Source organism: Pristis pectinata, chromosome 35, assembly GCF_009764475.1.
Source record: "Pristis pectinata isolate sPriPec2 chromosome 35, sPriPec2.1.pri, whole genome shotgun sequence".
In the NCBI taxonomy this organism is placed as follows: Eukaryota; Metazoa; Chordata; class Chondrichthyes; order Rhinopristiformes; family Pristidae; genus Pristis; species Pristis pectinata.
Genome location: NC_067439.1, coordinates 13233590 through 13258942, shown reverse-complemented (window position 1 = coordinate 13258942; position 25353 = coordinate 13233590). Strand labels below are relative to the sequence as shown.

Here is a 25353-nt window from a genome sequence, read left to right as displayed (position 1 = left end):
TTTAATGGCTCACCTTTCTGTTAGGACCAACTGACTCTCTTGATCAAGATGGCCGACAGTGCTCCGTCTCAGTCACAAGCACCTTGAAGCTACAGACAGGAGACAATCTAATGCTTCAGCCTATTAAATGTACAGATGGCCGACAGTTATACAAGCACTCCAGTGGGAAAGTATTCCAACTAGTTTACACAAAGACTCCAGAGCAAATCCCAGTGCAACAGTTTGATCGCCCTCAATCACCCACTCTAGGTATGTAATGTAGAAACAAGCAGGATATTCAGGACTGGTAAGTTATGTTTGGTACTCAAAGTCTGTGTCTTGACTTGTTTTGGGTAACCATCTTATTGCAATAATTAGGGAAAAACTGTCATTAGGGAAAGTATGGCATCAGAATCACACACATTGATGTTTCTAACCACCAAACCAGCACAGTCCGGGGGGGGGGGGGAAGGGGGGGGGCGGTGGTGGTGGGGGAAATGTTATAGCCATACAATATCTAGGGAAGGCTTTTAATCTCACATCATGTATGGGTAAGGAATACCTGATAAATTGAGGTGCAGTGAAGCCAGCCTCACAAGGCAAAGGTAATGCTGGTGAATAACTAATAGATTCCAAGGAAAAATGTATGATAATTGATAACAGTTGTTATTATATCTTGAAAATTGTAATGCCTTTGTTGGATAATGTGTTTTTTCTTTCCCAAAGTAATATTTTCATGCTTGGCACCTTCAAGCTGGTGAACATTTCACAGTTGCTGGGGAATCTGATTTTTTTTTTAACTGCTGATTTAACCCTGATTGGTTTATTATTGTCACATGCACCGAGATACAGTGGAAAAACTTTATGTGCCATCTAGGCAGATCATGCCATACGTAAGTACATCGAGGTAGTGAAAAGAAAACAGAATGCAGAATATAGTGTAGCAGCTGAAGAAGCTAGAGAAGATGCATTGCGGGTAAACAAATTAAGCATGGCCCTTGCATTTTATCTGTGCACCTGCACTGCATTTTTTTTGGATAATGCATTTGAGATTTTAAAACATGGTTCATAATGTAATGTCTCAACTCAAAGATCCAAAGGTTGGTCTAACTTCCTGAGATTGGGTGAATTGAAAGTATTGATTTTTGAATGAAAGGGTTTGTTAGAGCACATCACAGTTGCCAAGCAGAAGTATTTCATTGAGAAGCATTTTATCTTTTTGAGGGGTTCACATGAAACCCCTTTTGTATGATGGCTGCTGGTTTATTGTTTTATTTGACTAATACCTTGTCCTTTGCCATAAAGTATAGCTCATGATTTTGAAGATTAATATTATTTTAATTGCAGGAACCCCTCCACTGGTCGAAATGCTTGCACCTTCTGCTGCTGCTTTGGTAGGTGATAGTAACACTCCTCAATGTATAACGGCTGCTACAAGTTCAGAATCGTATACCAAAAATGGTCCACCAGAAACGAGTGCCGGGACAGGTTTATGCACCTCTGCATCTCTGTGTGATGTTATCTGTGATACAGTACCGCCACAACTTCAGAGTAGCTCTACGACTTGGAAATTGGTGGATGAAGCTTCCCCACTCCAATCACTACATGTCTTTCCAGAAACTACCACAACAGAGGTCAGACAACACAACAGACCATATACTATCATTCCTTTGGCTGATTGCCAGTCCAAACCAAATACTGATGAATTAAACAATGATGTACTTGACTTAAAGATGGAAACGGATCCAATGAAATCGCCTGAGCCAGAAGAATACAATGAAAGCACTGGTACTGTCAGTGCCTTTCCTATGAAAAGTAGAGGCATTACTGTCACTGGAGCTTATGAAACAAAATGGGTACCAGAGAACAGCAAATTTGAAGAGTATCACAAAAGGACTGATCGCACATCACAATTTAATGTACACAAACCCAGAGAAACCCTTGTTAAGATGGAGAGGGACGTATCGGAAATAAATACCTGTGAGCTGGTTGATCCCGACGGTTCTGAAATATGCACTGTGACGGTAAAGGAGGAACCTTTGAATGATGAAGAAGGCAATAATTTTACTACTTTAAGAGATGATGCATTTAGAAGCTCCAAGCTGTGGAACCGATCGTTCAATTTGAACACAGAAGCTGTGACTGAAGCAGAATTAGGTGTACAGGTCTGTGTGGAAGAACTAATAATTCTGAAATAACATTTTTATAATTCATTGGCTTTGCAATAGAAAGAAAATTCTGGAAATTGCAAGGCAATAGAAAATTCTGGAAATTAAATGGACTAGGGTTTTTGTATATGTGCCTTTGGCTAAAAATGGTCAGTTGACATTAAATAACAGATATAAAGAAGCTTATTCCATGTGAAATAGTTATACCTAGGTAGAAAATATTTTCAGTTTAGCAGATGGTTAAACAGAACACATGTCTCCTCTATGGAGAATTTTTCCTTTTCTTTCACTCCTTGGTGAAGAAAATTACAGCCTTTCAATAGGTTATTTGTTGGGTTTTTCTGACCCTTCTAGCATTCCATTTTCGCTTGATCCTCGAAGCAATTACTATTCATTTTTGAGCAATACTCCCAAGAGTTCCTCAAATGAGTGACACTTTCAAGACTTGCCTTAAATGTCAGTGTTAGATGGAGCTCAGTAGATAAGGAGAAAATAAATAGATGCATCAGAGCAAGGAGATGGCAGTTAGTCAGAGTGGCCCAAGGATAAGTTTAGGGTAGACACGAGATGCACTTTCTTCACTAAGCATGTTAAGTATCCGTGGTGGGTTACCAGTATCCTGAAGCAGTTTGAATAATGAAGAAGGTTAGGTTAGTTTGTCAAGGGGAGGTGGCTAGTTGAGCATAAGGGCCATTAATAAAACTGAGGACTCTTTTTCCATTCAGGCAGCCAAATAACTTCAAACGGGAAGTGTAATCAGTGAGGAGAGGGAGAAAGCATTTAACATTAAACATTTGCATTTTAGGGTTGGGGTATCTTCTCACAAAATTAGAAGCCATCTTCAGTAAGCGACCTAGATAGTGAAGGTGGCGGACTCGTTCCACCCGGCTCATGGGGCTGCCCAGTTTTTTTTTCCTAAGAGCTTGAATCTGTTTTTCGTGTGCCACGTTAGTCAGGAGCTTGTCACTGCAACAGCCCACCTTGAATTCCTTGGGCAGCAGCACATTCAGTGCAACCTCTGGTGGAGATCTGTTCTTGGCTTAGCACTGTGAGGGTTTTTACCCATTTTAAAAGTGAAATTCCCTTTGTCAGAAGATGCTATTAAGCTAGGTGAACCATTAACAGACTAACTGGAGAAATATCTGACTCAAATTTTGCTGATTAGTTTGAAGTTGCTGCGCACGAGATGTCTCGCGATCATTTGTTACTTTGAAGGATGTTTTCCACCTGATGACACGTACTCTTTTCCTGCCATTTCTGTAACGATTATGATTGTTTTTTTTCCCTGCAGACTCATTCCAATAGTAGAGGTAGAATTGGATTTGGAAAGCTGATGTCCAAATCAGGAATGCCTAGAAATTTATTAACTGACAATAAGCCTGATGTGCCTCACAGGTCAGTAACAGTTAAGAGCAGTGAAAATTTGTTTGAAGTATCTATTATAAAGGGCAATAAAGTGAAAGTAAATCTGGAGCAATATTTTTAGCCCACGACAGTCATATAAAGAATCAAGAGTTGTAAAGGGCATCAGTGTATTTCCTTACATGTGGCATGATCAGTAGCTGGAAAGGATTTTCATCCTGGACACATTAAAAAGAGAACCTAGTGCTGTAATGATAAGTCAGTAGAGTTGTATTCCACAAAGATACAGCCAAATTTAAAGAATAATCTTTAAACCCCATATTCATCATCTATTCTGAGAGGATAAAATGTATCTTGAACCTCCTATAAATGAACTTCTATGAGAGGAAGTTGTGTTGTTAAAGTTCTACCCTCAATTGCACAGTTGAAAGTTAAGTTTGTTTGCCCGAAATGTGAGGGTTTTTATCTGAGCGTATGGTTTCATGAGATTTTATTGATCAAGGCAATAATACTCTGGGTAAAGCCACTGGACAATAATTTGCAGGCTATAATGATAATTGGTTACGATGATTAATGATCATTATCATGTATCATTATGATCCGCATATAATGATGGGGATAAAGCTGTCCCCATCCCCAACGTCATCAAGGGGCCTTCCATGGTGTAGATTGATCACCTTACAAGGTGCAGAACAGCTGATAAAAGCTTGAATAGCTAATAAAAGCTTTAATTGGTGTCACAGCCATCAAATCATTGAATGTTGCTGTATGACAGATTCCAAAACTATTTTGTTTTTATAAGAACTGTTCACATCTTACAATTTTTTTAAATAACTAAAAATATCTAAAATTCAAACAGAAATCTAAGTTAACAGATATCTTGGTGTGTCATAGATCTTCCTCTCCATTGAAGTGGGTGGAGATGCTGTTCCAATGTTAGTTGAAACTAGCTTAGGTTGTTTGGGCTTTATTTTGCCCAGTTTATTCTGCCTGCCGCTCCCCCCCAAAATTCTTAACTGAGCTAAGGGGGGAGGAGTTCCCCAGTGGAATGTAGATGTAGAAATACCAATCACCAGCTGACAGGAAGCAGGAAACCCACATTTGGTGGTACTTTGAAAATGGAAGTGCCAGTGTAAAGTTGAAATTAACTTTGTGTAGCCTTGGCTATTCACTTGTGACAAGTAAAGGACAGTGCCTCCATTTTGCATGGTTAAGAGTCATTCAACATTGAAACATGCCCTTTGGCCTCATGAATCACCAACCATCAAGCACCTGTTCATGCTAATCCTACACAAATCCCACTTTGTTCTCCTCACATTCCCATCAACCCCCCTTCCAGATCGTACCGCTCACCTACACACTAGGGAAATTTGCACTGACCACTTTAAGCTCCCAACCTATGCTGCTTTGGGCTGTGGGGGCACCCTGGAGCACCAGAAGGAAACTCTCATGGTCACTAGGAGAACTTCAGACCCCACACAGGTAGCACTGGAGGGCGGGATCGAACCCCGGTATTTGGAACTGTGATGCAGCAGCTCCACTAGCTGTACCACTGTTCTGCACACAGTGCCTTCAACGTTTAAAGCGTGAGCACATCTTCATCAGCAATTAATTAATCATGCACTTTTGCTCAGGGGTGCCCAGACTTGTGCTTGGTGGGCCATGTTCAGGTTAGAGCAGAAGATCATGAACCAACGCTTCAAAACATATGATACACCACTACATAAAGGCAGCTGGGCATGTATAGAAATATCAAATGTGTGAAATACTGTAAATGCTGATGTATGTAGGAGGCTGGTGAATGTCAGCATCCTCAACAGCTTCCACTGCAGTTTTCTCTCCAGCTGACTTCCTATGCAGCCTCCAACCTGTGCAGTGGTATGAAATTAGGGAGGAATGACTCTTTCTGTTATGTGTGATCCCTTGAATCGTGTGGTAGAATGTCAGAGTCTTCCTTTCAGTGGACCTGCCAGGTTTGCAGAGAGTAAAATATGGGTTATCCTGATTTTTATACTATTTAGGATAATCTCACTGTTGCAGGAATTTTGGAAACGAAATTTTGGAAGCATGCAACATTTCCAATTATATTTTTCTTTTTTTTTTGTTGCACTCTTGTATGATAATTGTTGAGATCTGCTTTACTTGCACTGATAAGTTGTTGCAATGGTCTGCGTAAGCCCTTACAAACTATTCCTGTTCTCTAGGGGATTTTTCCAGAATTCACAATCATCCACCCACTCCACTCAAAGAAAGGTGAGTCCAAATCAATGTTTATTTATGTTGCATGGTCATTAAAATTGACAATCAAACCTCAGTTGAGATGGTCATTGTACCTCAGACACTGTACTGTCCTTGATATCTCATGAAGGCTCAGCTGCTTTCATAATGATTTTGTTATTCTTAGGCATTTGAACCCTCTGTGCTCTGTGAAGCTCGAAAGAAGGCAATATTACACAACATGAGAGAACGAGAGTCCCGCAGGATGATGGAAAATCGTTTCAAAATACTGAAGAACAAGCTTTTTGATGACAGGCAAATAGCCTCAAAGGGTGCTATCCTTGATGAGGTTTGTGAATGATTTAATGTTCATAGTGTGAGGAGTGACAAGAAATTGGCCATTTTTTCAGTTGTTTTTGCATGTTACTTCTCCAGTGCACATTGATCTTCTAAGGTGTGAACAGATATCTTTGGCAAATAAGTACTTCTGTGTGCCATTTGGTGCGGTCAAAAGACTTTTTACTAAATTAAACTGACCCAATTTTCTTGCTGCAAGTAATTTATTTGGCTTGCCTGCTGGAATTTGAAACACGCAAAGGCCATTGAAATCACACCACAAATATAATTCAAGGTAGGGTTTAGTTAAACATCACTAAAATAGTAAAAGAAAAATATTTAAGCAATACAGCTTTTCTTTTCTGTAACCAGGTCAACCACAGATTAAGAATAGATAGCAACAGGTAGAGAGAAGGGCTGGAGAGAAGATGCAGGTGTATCATTTGGCACACCCAGCGCTTAATTCTGCACAGACCTTTTTGAAGTTAATGTTGAGGATAGAAATGTGTGAAGTCACTGCATAATATTCCCAAACGTTAAACTGGGCATTGATAATTTTTTGTATTTCATGTTTTTGCTTGTGATCTACAGGCCATTGATGTAATCACTAACTTGGATAGACAGTCTAAAAATCTAACAATGGAGAAGGAACTACTTCTGGGGAAACAAAAGATCCTGTTAGAGAAAATTTCTCTCTTATCTGGTAAGACCATTTCTGTTGAATGCTTAGAAATGTTCCCCTGACAGAACCATTTGTAATATGCTTATTGATCTCCATTGAAACAAAATTCATAGAGGGCTTGAGAGGGTAGGTGCTGAGATGTCATTTGGGTGAACTAAGAATCACACAGTTGGAATCCCCTGTGTAGGCGGGAAAGATGGTGAAATCCCTTCACTCGGACAGTTATTTGAGTTTCAGCACCGTGAGAATTAAAGGTAGGATGAGACAGAGAAGTGGGATGTACAAGTTCATACTTGACATGATTGAATCCTGATCCCGATCCTGCTCTTAATTCTTTGTTTCCGTCAGTGGGAAAAGTAGTCCAGCAGCAGGAATCAAGAGAGGTTTAGTCTTAAAACTGCCAACAGCAGAGTAGGAGAAAGAAAGAATCATCCAGAGAAGAGCAGAGGATATTAAAGAGTTATTCAATTGTAATGAGTATAATGAGAATAATTAGCAAAAGAACCAGAGAGGGGGGACAATTATTTAATGGTCTGGAGTGCAGTGTCTGAAAGTGCTGGAAGCAAATTCGGTAGCAACTTTTAAAAGGAAGGTGAATAAATATGAAGGAAAAATTGCAAGCCTATAGAGAGGGCATGGGAGTGGAACTTGGTAGATTTCTCCATCAGGGAGATAGCAGTGGTATAATGGACTAAATGCACCCCCTCCTGTGCTGTAGGAGTTCGGGTTGAGGAAGGCTCTTGCCTCATGAGACTCACCAGACATCTTTGTTTTGGTGATGGGATGTGGGGAAACACTAATAGCCACCTAAAACATCATTAAGAGTAATTGTATAATAAATGCTGGAAGCACTCAGCAGATCAGGAGATCAGCAGATCCTATGGAGAGAGAAAGAGAGTTAACTATTCAGGTTGATAACTTTTTATCACTACTGGAATAGTGAGAAAACAAATGTGTTTTAAGTTACAGAGAGGAGAAAAGGTAGAGAGAACATGTCAAGTGATAGGGTGGAGATCAAGATTGTTCAGGTACCACACATACTGTTGGTGCCACCTAAGACAGGGCAATAAATTCTTCCTAATTCTAGCTGATCTTCCTGGGGAGGGCAGCAGAGAGAACATTAAAACAATAATAGAATTATGAGATGCAGAAGACGGTAGTTGCTGTAAATGTGAAATAAAAGAGAATGCTGGAAAGATTCAACAGATCAGGTAGTATCTGTGGGGAAAGAAAAATCAAGCTAATGTTCCAGCTGGAATATCTTGCATCAGTTCGGACACAAATATGATAGATTAGTTATCTGAAATCATTGACTGCAATGATTTCAAGTTTCAAGGACTGCAACCTGTAGAGATGGAATACGAGTTGCTGTTCCTCAAGCCAATGTTGGACTTCGGAAGAGTGGAGGAGGTCAAAAAGACAGAGCAGAATAGGATGGAGCGTTAAAGTGACAAGCAGACTGCGCACTGAATTTTGCCACTGAAAGTAACACAAGCCACTAAATAAACACACAAAAGATGAACATACCTGAAGGAACATGAATACTTTAATTTCTCCAAATGCATTGAATACTATTTACCTTTTTTGAATATTCTACTTATTTCATAGTTGATTTTTATTGTGAATTTATGAGCTTGAATTGATGAATAGCAACTGAAGGACTGTGTTTTCCCCAGCAGAAATGGAACCAATTATAACACAAGGCGGCATTGAAGCTGGTGAAATAATTGAGACTGGGGAGGCTTTGAGTTTCTCAAGTGAGAGAGACTCCTCTTCTCAGAATTCCTTTGGAATGAAATGGTATTCAGAAGGTGGTCCTTTGGATGTCATGCCTGATCACAGGACAGATAGTGGAGTAACTCTGAAATATGAGACGAATTCAGCCAGCTCTGATGATATAGTTGCCGTTAAAGTTGGCGACTACTTGGGTGAGAAGTATAACAGTCAACTGGACTATCCTGGTGGTACTGACACCTTTCCAGTGAAAGAGGAGAATATTAATGATGATGAATGCTCTGCCTTCAGTTATCTAAAGGAACGTTGTTTTGGAAGCTCCAAGTTCTGTAGCTTTTCAGATTTCAGCACTGATATGGAAGCATTGAATAAAATCAACATGGATGCACTGGTATGTGTAGAAGTGAACTTTATGTAATTGAACGGCTCTTTATAATATAGTAAGTTTGACTGTAATTGGTAATGATTATTTCCCAATTTCAAAATGTTAAAGATTTTCAATATGTTGTGGAAACCTATATCCTTTAGTGGACCCAGCCAGATCTTGCATGGATGTTACCTTTTGTATGGCCCCTTGTGTTTCTTTCCTTCCCATTGCGACAACTGTAACTTTTTCACCAGTTATGTTGAGGAGAGGATGGGGACTGGAGAGGAGGACCAGGTGTGCAGAGACTACACCAGTTTGACTATAACTTCAGATATTTTTCTACTAGTTATCCCTACTTTTTGGGCATTACTTGCAGGGTTACTTATAACCAAGGGGGAAGAATCATAGCTTGAAGTGGCAGAATTATACACTGGGACCAGCTGGGCAATCAGTAGTATAGTAGATTAGCCCAGCTCAGATACTGTTGCCAAATTGGAGCATAGCATCACCCTTCAGCCCATCAAGTATGTGTCTGTTCTTTCAAACAACAATACTTCCATTTTCCTGCTCTTCCCCTGGGTCCCTTCAGTTTTTTTCTCCTTCAAACATTTATTCAGTAGCTTTTTATAGGTTTTAAGTTTTACACATGGATACACAATGCTGTTAATTCCAACGTCATGAGCAGATCTAAGCATTAAAAGTGGTTTGGAATTTTAAAATTAGAAAAGTGTCACCAACCATCTTTGAAGTGTTGGTGAACCCAGATCTTAGTTATGACATAACTAGCACTCAATACAATACACTCCCTAGCAAACTAAAACACAGCAATTTTAAATCAAAAAGGAGAAATTAATGCTGCTGTTCTGTTGACCATAAGATGGAATAGAAATGCTGTGCAACCCCTTTTAGCATCTACAGCAGGGAAGCTGTGGTCATTACTTCAGAGAAAAACTGGGTACACAAGCTTTAAGATCACTGGTATTTTCTCATTGAGCAGTCTGAATTGCAAGTCAAAAAATGTGAAGCAGCCAACAATTTGCATGTTTTAAGGAAATGGGAGGGCTAATGTTGATCACAGTTAATGTTTTAGTATAGCTATAGGAGAAGAGAAATAAAATCAAGTGTTTATTGGCTTAATTCTCTGATTCCTTTATGCCTGACTCTCAACAACGGGCCAAGAGATTGAATTCTTAAGTATCTTCCAATCCCTCTTGTTTTTGTGCCTGTAAATACATTGTGGAACAATGTTTTCAGATAAACGCTTTGACTCTTTGCTCGAGTGAAATGAGGCTTGTATCACTGGGAAAGGAAACGTACCTGATTTCTCTGGATTTTCGAGGGATTAAGGCTCTAAAGTATTCTAAGAAATTAGAGGCTTGCAAAAGAAGTGAATACACCAGAAAAAGTGATGAGGTGTGAAACAGAGAGGGAGGGAGAAGAGCTATTTGGGGACAAATAAATCCTCTTGTTTTCCATTTTCGCTGGACCCGAGCTAGCAAAGAATCTCCAATGATAAATAAACATGAGTTTCATATATCCTAATGCCCAGAAAAGTGATGAAAGGTTCGAACTGAACGGTAATTCCACTTAAGAAATGCAAAGGCAGTCTTCAGCAAAAAAAAATATGCAGAAGTCTTATAACTTAGTAATTTTTTTGGCTTCACTATGCCGTGTCATTTCCTACTTCTCGATTTCAATTCTCCAGGGGTATGGTGAACCAAAATGTGGTTGGACAGCCAGGAGGAAAGCAACACATCACACACTGAGAGAAAGAGAATCGCGCAAGTTGATGGAAAATCGCTTTAAATTATTGGAGAGCACAGTTTTCAATGACAAAAAGGCCCCAAAGGGAGCCATTCTCCTTAAGGTTTGTTTAGAAGAAGTCTGAACATTATTTCCTTATTTGTGAACAAAAGAAACCTTTCATATTCTGTGTGAGCTCAAAGTATGACCACTGCTTTCATTTTGATGGTTTAATTGCTGTTTGAGATGTGATATGTTGATCTGTCTGTTTTTCAGCATAATATTTTGAATTTCTGTCAACTGTTCCAACTCATTCGCCCCCCCTCATAAATATGCTTCCTTTTAGCCAGTGGTGCTGATGGCTGGGGCAAGCCGCAGGTTTGTTTTCTCTTCGTTGGATCTTGTTAAAGGATCACGAAGTTGCTGCTTCAGCAATACTCAAGTAGACACTCAGAAAATGGATGTAGCAAAAATGTGCTTGTCTCTTCTACATTGCACCTGCAGCCAGAAAATAAGTGTTGCTGCACATTTGCCTCTAAAACTATAAGGGTATTGTCTGGTCCACCCCTACAGCACAGAAACAGGCCCTGTGGTACATTGAGTTTGCAGTAACTATCAACCACCCATTTACACTAATCCTACATTAATTCATTTTTTTATTTCTCCCACATTCTATTCAACATGCCCCAGATTCTACCATTTACCTACACACGAGAAAATTATAGCGGTCAATCAACCTACCAACCTGCACGTGTTTGGGATGTGGGGGAGAAACCAAAAACCCATGCGTTCACAGGGAGAACGTGCAAGCTCCACACAGACAGCACCGGAGGTCAGGGTTTGAGCTGGTCTCTGGCGCTGTGAAGTAAGCAGCTCTACTACCTGTGCCAATGTGTCAGGCTTCCAAACCAAATCATGCAAAAGTAAATTGGATCCTACGTGCATACTGATAGCTTCCAGCTCTACTCGCCATCAGTTCTCCATGCCTGTGATTTACCAAAGTGTTTGACAAGAGACCAGTACTGGTTGAACAGAAATTCCATCCAATTAAGTCGTGAGATGATCGAATCCATTGTATTTTAACTTGTCCACGTACTTGTTACTAGGTACAGAGACTGCACAAGACTGCAGCCTTGCCAGTCTGTTTGACCCTGAAGTAGGTTTCGGGTCCCAATCCTCTCCAGTATCAAGGTAACCTATTTCCACCTCCAGACGCACTCCAACAGTTCGCCTGCTTAAGTATTTGTCCATTCCATTGCTATTGCTGGCTGACCATTCCAGTTTTCTGGCTGATTTTCTATCTGGAAACATCCATAAACTTCTACCAAGTCCACTCACCCATCACCACTTTTCGCTAGAATCAATGCCTTGCTGGACCAAAAGTTAAAGTTCTCATTCTTGTTTCTAAATTGATCTTTGACACCACTCATTCCCATCTCCACAACCTTCTTCAGCTCTGCAATCCTCTGAGATTTCTATGGCCTCATGCAGCTGCTGATTTTCGGTTAAAAATGCGGCTCTTTGAATGTGCTGCGGGATCTTTTAAGGCCAACCAGTAGGCTAGACAAAACCTTGGTTTACCTTCTCATCCAGGTGATGCTACCCTTGATGCTGCAGTGCTGTCAAAGATCTGCACTGGGCTCTGGTCTTTGCTGTGGCACTTGAATCCGTGTACCTCCAGTGTGGGGGTGATTGCTACCTCTGAAATACTGCTGATTCTGACTCTTAAAATTTCAAAAAAATAATAGTGACCATGAAATGATTATTTTTAAAGTCCTTCCTTGTGGAAGGAAATCTGTTATCCAATATAGTCAACTCTTAACTGCCTCCTCTGTTCAATGGCAGTTGGGTTTTACGAGAAGCACCTGCCTTGCCAGTGACACCCATATCCCATGTACGTACAAATAAATAAAACAAATACTGGGCAATCAGTAAACTTTTATGTTCATCACTGATCACAGGGAACAAGAAATAAAGTTAAAGCATGTTGACACAACACGTAGGTGGAGCGGTAAAGGGATGTTGGCTTTATAGTGTTAACCAGTGAATTATTGAACTATTTGGAGTAAGAAAGCAAAGATTTTGAATCGTAGAATCTTTACACCACTGCTCAGTCCATTGTGGCCATGCTGTTTGTAGATGAATCCAGTCAGTTCTGTTCCCCACTCTTTCTCTGAGGCCCTGAAACTATTTTTTCTCAAGTGCCAACCAGTTCCATTTAAAAGCCTCAGTAGATCTTTTCCACCATCCTTGTTAGTGGTGAGTGCAAGTTCATAAGAAGAAATTTTTTTTTTCTCACCTCCATTTCTCCTTGACACCTTTAAATCAAGGGTCTTGAACTACTGGAAACTAGATTTGTGTTCATCTTACCTGAACTCTCAAACATCTCTGTAAAATTTCCTGCATCGTAATTGCTGTAAGGAGCTGAAATACTCTCTGGAACCACTCTAGTAAATCTTGCCTCTTTGGGACCTTCACATTCTTCCTAAAGAGTCGTCAAAGTCGAGTTTAATGTCATCTGCACAAGTACATGTATGCACAGGTGCAATGAAAAGTTTACTTAGTGGCCACGAGAAGGTGTGGTACTCTGGTTGTGGCCAGTGTTTTATGAAGGTTCAGCATAACTTTTTATTTCTTATTCACATTATAAAGAGAGAATTTTGTTTCCTAACGTATTCTTGACGTATCCTACCACTTTGAAAGATTTGTATGCGCACACACACCCAGGTCCTTCTGGTCCTGCCCACTGTACCATTTAGTTTGTATGGTCTCTCCTTGTGCTTTCTACCAAGAGGTATCACTTCACACTTCTCTGTATTTCATTTCATCTGCCACTCACTTGTCCTATCTATGTCCTTGTCGTCTATTAATACCTTCCACATTACTATCTCATTTCCAAAGTTTACTCATCCTAAAATTTTGAAATTTTATCTTGCACATACTTTAAGTCATATATATCAAAATAAGCTGCGGTTCTAGTCACCGACCCCTGGGGAACATCACTGTATACTATTTTCCAGCACCATCTGCTTTCTATCCTTAAACCTACTTCTTATCCATGCTGCCGCTGTGGATATAAGTCCACAGTCCTCAGTTTTGCTAGGTAGCATTTTTATGTGGAAATTCAAATGAATGACATACCTTGCATTCTCTTCCTTGCCCGTCTCTACCACCTCATCAAAAGATTGAATCAGACTACTTTTGGGTCCTTTCAGAATGATTCTGTGATTGAAAAATCATTGCCGTTTTGGTCTGCAGAAGTCAATAATTCTCTGGGTAAACTGAACCAGTGCTGCTTTACTCACAACCTGTGATGTGTTGTTGCATGTTTTCTTAACCATATTTACTGTTCCACATAGTTGATGATGAACATCAAGTTTGCTGTTTTCCCAAGGTTTTGTTTATGGGGCATGGACAGCCCTGGCATTTATTCCCTAATTGCTCCCAAACTGAGTAGGTAGTTAAAAGTTGATCACACTGGAGTCACGTGCATGACAAACACTGGGAAAGCATTAAGTAACCGATTAGTGCAGGATATTAATATTTCATACGTGTGTTTGGCTTTGAGCATTTTGAGAACAAGTTCTGTTGTGGAGTGGCTCCAGCATAAGTGGGGTAGATTTGCCATCTGGATTGCTTGCTTCTATTTATGGATTATTTAAACCATTTGGCTACAGTTCTGTACTTCACTGGAAGTGACTGTGTAAACCTCCCTTGTTCATGTTAGGAGGTTTGCTGCCTTATGGACTGTCAGAGGATTGACAGATAATTTCTGGCACTGTCTAGTCAGGCATTTTTATCTTGGTTTTATCTTCGCAGGCCATTAATGTGATCAGCGACTTGGATATACAATCGGAAAAACTCTCCATGGAAAAGGAACTGTTAATGAAAAAGCAAAATAAATTGCTCGAGGAAATTTCACATCTGTCAAGTAAGGGGCGTTTTTTTCTTTAACTTTGTGAGGGTAAAGAAATAATTCAGATCATGTAACTTTGATCTGTACAATTCTTTGATCCCAGGAGAGATTACACTATAGCTTTTGACTTGTGCTACTGCAGTGTGAAGGTCAGTGAAGAAGATTCTTCTCCTTTGTGTGCGTGTGGATATGATAGCCAAACCAGATCTTTATGTTTGGTTGTGATGGACTTGGTGCGCTGAAAATTAATTGCAGTAGTTCTTGTTATTGGGAATTCATGTACCAGAATGAAAGAAGACAATTTGTCCTTCTGTTACAGATCTTTGTGACAGCAAGGGAAATCCAGTAGAGTTATTGGCCTTGTTACTGGCCTTGAAATCCAAACAATGCATTCAAATCTCACCCAGACTGGTTGAAAATTTGAATTCTGTTCAGATGTAGTTGTGGAATGATGTGATCGTGAAGCAGCTGGTTTCTTGTAAAACTCAAATGGCCTGCTTGGTTGCAGGCATGACAGTGTGGTGAACTTTTAACTGCCATCTGAAGTGCTCCACTGCTCAGTTAGAGGATTATCACAGCTGTCGTAGAAGGGCCAGTTCAGATGATCTGATCAGCTGCTTCCTTTTGTAGATTCAAGGTCTGAAGTACTTCAGGACCAGTCGGAAGAGGATGGGCGTTTCAGTACAAAGGGGATCTCTGACATAGAAGCCTTAACCTTCCAGCAGCCTTCTGATACACAATGGCTTGAAAACAGTGATCCTTCTGAAGCTGCAGAAATAAACGATAACGTGGTTTCAATTGTGTCAGAATGTCACAATGATGAAGGAGTTAAATGGGAGCAAGATGAAATGAAGGTCAGCAGCTTAAATACAATAAAGGTGGCAGGAAACTTCAAAGAGAATTACCAAGAACTTATGAACACTGATGGTTATGACCTCTCTGCAATAAGACGAAAGGCTTGTAATGGTAAAGATGAAGATGCCTCCTTCACTGTAGGGAAAGAATCATCTATTGGGAGCTCCGATTTTGGCAGTCATTCAGATTTCGACTTAAATATGGATGAAGTAAACGAAATAGATGTGGAAATATTGGTATGTATTGGATGCTGTTGAAATGAACCTGTTTCTTAAAAGTGATCAGGAGTAGGTTTTTTTCATTCAGAGTCATGCAGCACAGAAACAGGCCCTTCAGCCCACCATGTCCATGCTGACCATCAAGTACCCATCTGTACTAATCCCATTTACCAACACTTGGTCTGTAGCTGCCTGTGCCTTGGCAATTCAAGTACTCGTCAAAATAGTAATTAAATGTTTTGAAAGTACCTGTCTCCTCTATCCCTGAGGCAGTGCTTTCCAGACACCAACCATCTGGCTGAAAACAATTTCCTCCTCTGATCCCATCTAAACTTTTTATCCCTTATCCAAAACTTATGCCATCTGGTTTTAGACACCTCTGTTACAGAAAACATTTCATACTGTCTACCCTACCTATACGCCTCATAAATTTGTATGCCTCTATCAGATCTCTCGTCAGCCCCCAGCGTTCCAAGGGAAATGCACCCAGCCTATCCAGTCTGCCTTCATAACTGATATTCATCCCAGGCAAAATACTGGTAAACCTCCTCTGCATCCTCTCCAGTGCAATCGCAACTTTCCTATAATTTGGCAACCAGAACTGTACGTGGTATTCTAACTATGGCCTGATCAGTGTTTTGTAGAGTCTGTAACCACCTTGTTTTTATAGTCTGTGCTCTAACTAATGAAGGCAAGTATTTTGTTTTCTGCTTTCGTCTATCTGTGTAGCCACCTTCAGGGAGTCATGTTCCCTCAAAATCAGCTTTCATTATTGATTAACTATACCCCTTCTATTGGATGAAACCACTAGACAAACCTGTTGAGACATGCAGACTGAAGAGAGTACACTGGTCTCAGATACACTGATGTTTAGTGTTCTGAAGTTGGTTCATGCCACAGGGGAATTGGCCCAGGTTGTAATGTCGACTGTACTGTGATCCTGTTAGACGTATGTGAATGTCGGTGCTGGAGGAAGTTTTTGTTTTGCTGTTCCTGCCAATGTTTGTTGTGTAAGCTCCTGTGGATAGAGCACTTGTTACCTGTGTCCATCTTTAAAGGCTTCACTGTGAGTGATTTCCAGTGTTGGTTGGGTGAGTTGGTTGTGTAGAATTTAATTATTATTAATACAGTAACCCCAATCCTCATTATTTATCATTATCCACACAGACTCATTCGGAGAGTGAAAATGTGGATTTTGAGATGGAGGATGGAGAAGTAAATGATGGAACCTCAGCATCTGAGAAATTATGTGCACCTCCCAGGTTAGTGCAGAGAACCCAACAATTGCTATCATTCTGTTTTCTAGAGAACCTTTTAAAATCAAGTTTATGCATTCTTGGCTTTGTTCTGGAAAAATCAATGTCACAATGTGCCCTATTAAAAGGCACTTCATAGGGTCGCTGCACGGATGTGTCTGCCCAAGGAGTCAGATGCAACTGTATCAGCTTTGTGAATTTCCCCTCAAGTGATACAGAGTTCGTGTATGATAATATGTGAATCAGCTCAGGCTTGTGGATAGGGAAGTAAGAGAGTGTGGAGGGCCAGACTTTGAGAGCCCAATCAGGGCTTGGGAAAGAGGTGGTGGAACGATTGGGGTTAAGTCAGGGAGTTGCTATTATGGGAAGTGGAGATACATAACGTGACTCCCTTGAGTGAGATCTCAACCAAAGTAGCTCGATGGTAAACCTGGTTGTTTCAGGTGTAAGTAACAACTTCCACTGCTCAGAATTACATGTAGGGTGATCTCCCTTGCAGCTGTCCAAGTGAATGGACGTAATTTAATGCACGGTCACACTAGATGTGGTGATTGGCAATTAGAAGCACCCAGTTAAATTCCCCCAAGTCAACTTGGAAATTTGGGGAAACCGTGATTTTCAGACCCACAGCCCTGAAATGTCCTAATTTCTAGGTTACTGACATTTTTTTGCATGGGGAAAAGCAAGTGGTAGAGTAATTGTAAGATTCAGATGAAGGAAAGGGTAGAAGAGAAGGCCTAAGATAATAGAACACAGGAAGGTTGAATGACAAAAGGGACAAAAAGTGTGGCAATGGGACAAGTATAAAAAGCAAAATTGTCTGGTTCCATTTGTAACTCTCCACTGTGAATCAAATAATCACCTGGCATGGTTCTCCTCCTGCTCCCAAACAGTTACTTCTGTTGTATCCCTGGATCTGCCCTTGGTCCTCCTCTAATTTCTTGGCAACATTATCAATGCAACATCCAGCTTTATCTTACCACAGACTTGATGAACCTCTTCGCTGACTTCCAGCTGTCGCACTGCTTGTCCTTCCAAAACTGAATGGGTAGTAATTTTCTCCAAATAAACGTAGGCAAGACCAAAATCATTGTCTTCAGTCTCCGGCCTCCAACTGATCCCTAACTGTACACTTCATCCCCCTCCCTGGAAACTAACACCAAATCTGACTGACTGTTTGCAACAAGATGAGCCCATTTATGGCATCAGTAAGACTGCTTTTTTCAGCTCCTTAAGTCCACCTCTGCTACAACTTTTGACTATTTTAAGATGCTCTTTGCTGCTGCTTTCTATCTACCCCCATCCAAATTGTAATTCACAAAGTCCTGTTCACCCATCATACCTACTCTTTGCGAATATGCAACATATTGATTTAAAACTCTCATTGTTGTTTTCATAGCCTTCCATGTGTTTCCTATCTCTGAAATCTCCAACTTTATAGTCTTCAGTGATTTGCCCTTCTCCAGTTCTTGTCCCGTCTCTCCCAACTGTGGTCTCTTCTGTGCATCCCCAATTTTAATTGCTAATCCTTCGGCATTTATGCTTCCAGCTGGCAAAGCCGTATGTTCTGGAATCCTCTCCCTAAACCTCTTCTGTACCTCTTTAAGATGCTCCTTAACACTTGCCTCTTTTGCTTTAATATCTCCTGTGGATGTGACTATTTCAGCTTTCATTTGCTAATCCTCTTAAATGAAAAATCTTATGCTATGCTAAGAGTGCTGTATGAATGCTTTTGTAAGTTGTAACAAAGGTCATCAAACGGGGAGTATTTTCTTCTTTCCCAAACCCAGGTGTGCTGAGGTGAACTATTCAGCTGACTGCACACACCACGATTTGGACTTCGAACCTCTTGGGATCTCTGGTCTCTGTGCTGCAGAAGTGCATTTACTTGGGGTACTTTTTGTAAGAAAGATGACTTCCAACTCTGCATTGTAATTATTGAATGTTTATTTTGTTTAGGTGGCATTTTCATAATTATTCACAATCTCACAAGTTTTCACCCAAGAGGAAGGTAAGTCCTGATGACCGGTGTTGGTTTAATCATGTCCTGCATTCATTTGAGATGTGCATATTCTAATAGGATGTCTTCTGTTAGTTAATTTTTATATAAGTAGCTTTGGAAACAGAACTATAGAATTATAAAATATTGAAGCACGTTATCTTTCTCCTTCTGGTATAAACCCAGTGGTCTGTCTGCTCTCCGTACCACTGAATATTATTATTTAGAATCCTGCCCTCCAGTAGGTTTCAGAGACGTATTCTCCCTACAGCAGCCACTCAAAGCACTGCCAATGCTGTCTCTGTAGAATCTTCCAAATCCACTGGTGTGATAACTGACCTCCCCAGGTCAGTACCCCCAACACCGAGATTCTAATTACACAACTTCCTCCAGTGGGCAGGCCATATTATTCGAGTGCTTAACACCAGGTATTGGAAACAACCACACTACTTTGAGCTCCATCACAGCAAAGTACTGCCATGAAGCCAGGGAAATGGCTTCAAGGATTTTCTCAAAACCTCCTTGCAAAAACACATCCTGAGTGACATGTGGGAATCCTGACTCAAGACCAATCAATGTGGAAAAAGAACATCCAGGAAGGCACTGAGAGCCCTGAGTCTCTTCAGCAGCCTGCAGAAGCCAGGGAAAATGGTGGAGGAGCACATCACTTCCCATGCTGACCTCTGCAGACCTCTGACAGAGTCTGCAGATCCTACATGCATCTGTTAATCCAACTTGGAACACAGAACTGGAGTAGAAGTAAATCATCCTCAACCCTCAGTGAAATTGATCATTCAGCAGTGACTTATTGCAGAAAATTCCACACTTCTGTAAGGGTTTTTTTAAACTAACCTGCTCCTTCATTCTTTTTGTGTTCTTTGTGCCCTCATTAGTGTTTTGTCACTCACTGCAAGCAATCTTTTGCCTTTTATATTTGTGACCACAATATCAAACACATTCATTAGGCCTTCCATTATATAAACACTTCTAAGATTTTGGGAACCAACCACACCATATTGGTTCTGAACAATTGTTAGTTATGGAAGCTATTACTTTAATTTTTAAAAAAAACTATTTTCCATTTGTTTTTGTATTGTCTGATAAATGAAAGCTCCACTAGCTATGGACTTGCTAGGATTCTCTCAACAACAATTTACCAATTTTCAACAGCCTGGCTAATAGCTGTATCACAAAGTTTATTTGGGGGCAGCAGTGGGTTTTCTGTTGTACTAAGATAACTTCACTTGGAAACCAGTGCAGATTCTAGGTGATTTCTGGATTATGATTAGAATCATAGAACGTACAGCATAGAAACGGACCCTTTCAGCCCACCTTATCCATGCCGACTGTGATGTCTGTCTACGCTGCTCCCATTTGCCACATTAGGCCCATATCCCTCTAGGCCTTGTGGGCTGTACTGCTGCAGGATCTCAGCCTGAAACGCTGACTATCCCTTTACTGTCACAGATACTGTTTGACTTGTTAAGTTCTTCCAGCAGCTTATCTTTTGTTCCAGATTCCAGCATCTGCAGTCTCTTGTGTTTTCCTCTAAGCCTTTCCTATCCAAGTACCTGTCCAAACGCCTTTTAAATGTTGTAATTGTATCTGCCTCCACCACATCCTCTGGCAGCTCGTTCCAAATGTTCACCACTCTCTGTGTGGGTGGAAAAAACTTGCCTCAAATCACCTTTAAATTTCTCCCCTTAATTCAGGTCTTAATTCAGTACCTCTCTTTGAGTGTGTTCTTACGGGTTTTTACTGTCAGTTAAATTTCTGCTGTCCAGAAAAAGTTTGGTCTTTCTATGAAACATGCTATTTTTAGAAGCAGTAGCAGGCATTTCCTGTGGATGTGAGCTTGCACGTCTGTGCAACATATTTTTATTTTAAAGAGTCACAGTGCGTCTGAGCTGCGAAGAGTAGAAAGAATCCACTGTTGCACACGCTGAGAGAGCGAGAATGGCGCAAGCTGATGCAGAAACGTTTCAACAAGTTGCGGGAGCTGCTGTTTGAGGATGAGAGAGTTTCTAAACGTGCCATCCTTGATGAGGTTTGCTAAAGAATTTCTCTGGTGTTTTGTTTCTTAGATTAAGTTAAGAATCTTGACAGTTTGTTCTTGTTTCCTTCAGGAGTATGTTCTATCTTACTAAGTTATCAAGAAATTGTGGAAGGAGTAAAGAGCCATTCACTCCTGCTATATGTTGTATGCACTGTAACCATCAAAAAGTCTATTTTGTTTACTTAAACTCTGAAAGGAAGGTACTACATAAAAATCTCTGATCCCCAAAGGCAATGGGGCAGGACACCAGAATCTGTACCCGCCTTATGATTACATTGTTTAACTTGACCTACTGCCCTTCACAAATAGTATTTGTACTATTTTCCTAGCACAACAACAAAACAATCAACATGCCTTCTGGGGTATTTATTACTGTACAACATGTGAAATATCAGCCTTTGCCACTTGTGATTGATGATGCAGAATGTTTTCACGGGGGCTGTTTAGCACCCTGAGAGCAACATCTCTCGTGGATGTCAGCAGGAGGATAGGTGAGGGAGGGAGAGATCAAGATTCAAACTGCAGTATCCTCTTATATCTACCTGAGGTTTTTACCACTAGGGGACACTTAATCACTTCGCTTAGAATCAATGCATTTAGTTAATCCACACTTTATTTAGGCTTTATAAACTTCTCAGTAATATCCCATTGTTAATGTAAACTGACTCATAAATTACAGCTTTTCTACTACTTTGCTGGTTTCAGATTTATTTAAGTAGTAAATTAATGTCTTATAGAGTTGAATTCTGTCTCCAAGTTCTGCCAAAACTTGTTGAATGTTGTTTACAATACAGTAAAACACTGTAAATCCAGCACGTTTAGTATTTTGGTGGTACCAGACTGATAGATACTCCAGACTATTGGATATCAATTAATACTCCAACACTTTTAATTCACTTTTTAAGATATTACACAGTAGTATAATAACTTTTCCAGTGAACCCGATTAGTTTAAAGAGAGTATGGGAAACAGAATCCCGGGGGAGCTTGAAGGGAATGTAGGAGACAGAACCTGGCCAGCTTCAAGAGGGCACAGGAACTGAATTATGTGAAATGTTCTCATTTTTTATTGTGTCCTTGTGCACCTATATGCTGAAAACAATGCAATTATCTGTTGGCACTGTAACCAAAATCAAAATAGTATCTACTGACATAACATTTAGTATTTCACTCTGCAAGTAGGACACTGCTGTATGTACAGAGATAAAATGGCCAGGAATGTTACACTGCAGTAAAGGGTTGGTGGGAAGCAAAAATGATCAAAGATTGACTGAAACTTGAGACTCCTCACTTGGAATTCAGCCTTCGAAGTCTTGTTTGTAATTCTTTTGAAGATGATTTTGTTTTCTGCAAAGTACGTAAGAATCAGAACCAGGAGTAGGCCATTTTGGTTCCTTATGCCTGCCCTACCTTTCAATAATATTATTGCTGATCTTTCAATTCATTGCTATTTCCTGCACTAATCTCATATCCCTTTATTCCTTTAATATCTAAGTTTGGTTTTCTGAAAAAATTATAGGTGCCAACAGATAATTGCTTAATTTGATGTTTCTAACTTCTATAAGAAAATTAATTTTATATATGGCATCCAACCATACTTAAAGTTGGGACTATTTCCTTTTTCATTTGAAAATACTGGTTTTACAACTTATTTGTTCAGGGTTTCAAATTGCATTTTCCTGCAATTATGAAACTTTACGAGCACCTTGGCTTGGGCAAGGCAAGTCAAATGGATGTGGCACCCCAAAGCATAAATGGTTACATCAGAATAAAGTAAAATGGGAGACCTGCCCAAGAAACCAGTTTCTAAGTCAGAGGAGCAGTGGAGTGGTGAAAACTAAATGCCAATTATTTCTCATTTATTCCTGAAGAGTAATCGCAGATGACTTTGTCAGAGGCAAAAATGCCAGAAATTGTGTTCATTGCGGGTGTTTCAGAATCTGCTACTGCATTAATTCATGCTGTCCAGAGTTTGACAATCTACATAAGTTATTAATGACTTGCAATTAAATGTACACCAGATTTTTATGAATATTAAAAATGTGTTTATGGATAATTATAACCATTTTGCGTTGTTTTAACTTTTTGATTGCTGATTTTAGTGAGATACATCAGTACTAATACCAAGCTTTTCGTTACATAATTTTGTTCATCCCAACAGAGCATCAATGAAATCCAGAATTTGAGTCAACAAAGCCAAAAACTCTGTATGGGAAGAAGCTGCTAATGAAAAAACACAAGGCATTGTTAAAAATAATTTCAGTTCTCTCAGGTATTCTTCCCATGAAAATCTGTTCATTTAATTAATTCTTTAAGGAGTTAAACATCAGACTGGTTGGAATAGCCCTGTTTAATTTTGTTAATCCTATAAAACTATGAACATTCCTCTGTGATGGTGTGTCTACAATATTTGTAGTTGTTGTTGAAGACCATAAACCTTGTGTAAACCTTTCAATCCAAAATGCTAAAAATATACAACAGCCCTGTGAAGAGAAGTGAGGTGGGTTTGTTTATAGAATGACTCCACTGAAAGGGTGTTATTTGGCTAAACCTGCCCATGTAACCTTTGGGCAAATATAGAGAGGAGTTGAAGTAGCATCCAGAGTAGAGAAGTTGTGATAGAGGCCATTTGATATATTAGGCCCATGTCAAATTTTTGATAGATTTAACCAATTGTCCTCCCTCACTTGCCACCTGTGCATATATGTACCAGTGCATATGGCAATAAACTTGATTTTAAACTCAACTTTGATCCTCATTGCATTTCTGCCCCATCCTCCCCCTTAAGGGGGATGTCAGGAGTAAGTTTTTTTTTACACAGAGTGGTGGATGCGTAGAACGCACTGCCGGCAGAAGTTGTGGGGCAGATACATTAAGGACATTTAAGAGACTCTTAGATAGACATGTGAATGATAGAAAAATAGGGGGCTATGTGGGAGGGAAGGGTTAGATGGATCTTAGAGCAGGATAAGATGTCAGCACAACATGGTAGGCCGAAGGGCCTGTACCGTGCTGTAGTGTTCTATGTTCTTTAATGACTGTGGCCAAAGGTGGTGAGAATCCGTCCTTGTATTTCCTACGGCAGAGAATAGGGCCTATCAAGTCTGTGCTGTCTCTCTGAGCAATCCCATTCCCCCACTTGTCTGTAACCCACTCTTGTGCTTATTAACTCCTCCTTACACCCCTCTGCCCCCCCCCCCCAACTTCACCCTGCACCCGATTCTCCTGATGCCCACCTACACTAGGGATAGTTTACTCCAGCCACATAACCATCATGTCTTTGAGATGTGGGGGGAATCCTATGTGGTCATGGAGAATGTGCAAACTCCATACAGGTAGCAATAGAGGTTGGGATCAAACCCCAGTTGCTGAAGCTGAGGCAGCAATGCCATCTGCTGTTCTACTGTACTGGTTGAGGTGAATTGTATACTTGCATTACATGGCTAATTGAAGCCAAAAGTGTTTCTCGTTTCATTATCTTTTAATATCTTTTAAAATATATTTTAAATACAGGTCTGGACCAAGTCAGCGAATGGCTTATTTCTGATCTGTAAACTCAGTGACTAGTAAATCTTGCATATTATCATGAGGCTTACTATTTCTGTAGCTAATGCAATACTTGCTAAATTTGGTTCAACAAATTCTTCCTGAATTTGCAAAATGAGTATAATAAGAGTTCCTAAAAACAGGTCTGAAACTTTGCCTTGCATATTCCATAGATTATTTAGATAGATTAACAAAAGTAGATACAACTGACAAAGCTCTTAAATCCTACTGTGTGATAGAAATGGTGCCTCTGTATCCTCGTTGCACTTCTGCTCCATCCTCCTCTTCCTTTGAATTACCCTGGTTCTCCTTTGAAAGGGTAGTTATCAAAGGTTCCCAGCACCTTTTCTCAGAAACATCCCAATGAACACATCAACTGTAAAGGGTATAACAAATTAGTTCAGATCTATGCTAACAGTGTCACTTGCACTCTCTCCTCCGTGCTTCACTTGTTCAAATTTTGTCTACCTGCACACGTTTCCAGTACTGTTACTGGTTGACAATGTAAAAGTAAGGGTCCTTGTTCGGTAAATATCTCGGACGATGAATACCTAGGCTGTGATCAGCTAAGTCCGTATGGTTCAAGAGTCAACTTGGGAACATTTTGCTCTTAAATTAATGTTGTAGTTTTTGGATCATATGCTCTATCTTTGCAGACTAATTGTGAATTTCTCATATTATACAGCAGAGAAGAAACTTAAGAATCAGAAAAGTGGTGAGAAGAATTGTGAAAGACTATGAACGTAATGGAGCCACTGTTTCTACAGGCAGCCTGTAAGTAATGAAGTGTTCTATTTCTGAATTGATCCACAGATAAATATCAAGTCTAGCAAGGTATTTTCCTTTCAAGTGTACCCTGCGCTGACTCCATTTTTGTTATTCATACATGGGAGGTGGGCATACTGGAATCACCAGCACTT

At 40.1% G+C, this 25353-nt stretch overlaps 1 protein-coding gene across 4 annotated transcripts in view; it reads left to right on the top strand.

Moving 5' to 3' along the window:
- Positions 1-25201, top strand: part of LOC127586408 (uncharacterized) — a 58752-nt gene extending 33551 nt beyond the window's left edge. For 2 of the 4 annotated variants that reach the window (XM_052044345.1, XM_052044343.1), the window contains exons 11-25: positions 25-249; positions 1327-2144; positions 3439-3542; positions 5714-5762; positions 5914-6075; positions 6654-6765; positions 8421-8869; positions 10551-10712; positions 14408-14519; positions 15135-15595; positions 16745-16839; positions 18793-18844; positions 20722-20879; positions 23049-23159; positions 25119-25201. In XM_052044345.1, coding sequence (XP_051900305.1) covers positions 25-249; positions 1327-2144; positions 3439-3542; positions 5714-5762; positions 5914-6075; positions 6654-6765; positions 8421-8869; positions 10551-10712; positions 14408-14519; positions 15135-15595; positions 16745-16839; positions 18793-18844; positions 20722-20778 — 2858 coding nt within the window. In that variant the 3' untranslated portion in view covers positions 20779-20879; positions 23049-23159; positions 25119-25201. The remainder of the gene's footprint in view (positions 1-24; positions 250-1326; positions 2145-3438; positions 3543-5713; positions 5763-5913; positions 6076-6653; positions 6766-8420; positions 8870-10550; positions 10713-14407; positions 14520-15134; positions 15596-16744; positions 16840-18792; positions 18845-20721; positions 20880-23048; positions 23160-25118) is intronic. The other 2 variants (XM_052044346.1, XM_052044344.1) reach the window with 2 other exon arrangements.
- The last annotated feature ends 152 nt before the right edge of the window (positions 25202-25353 follow it).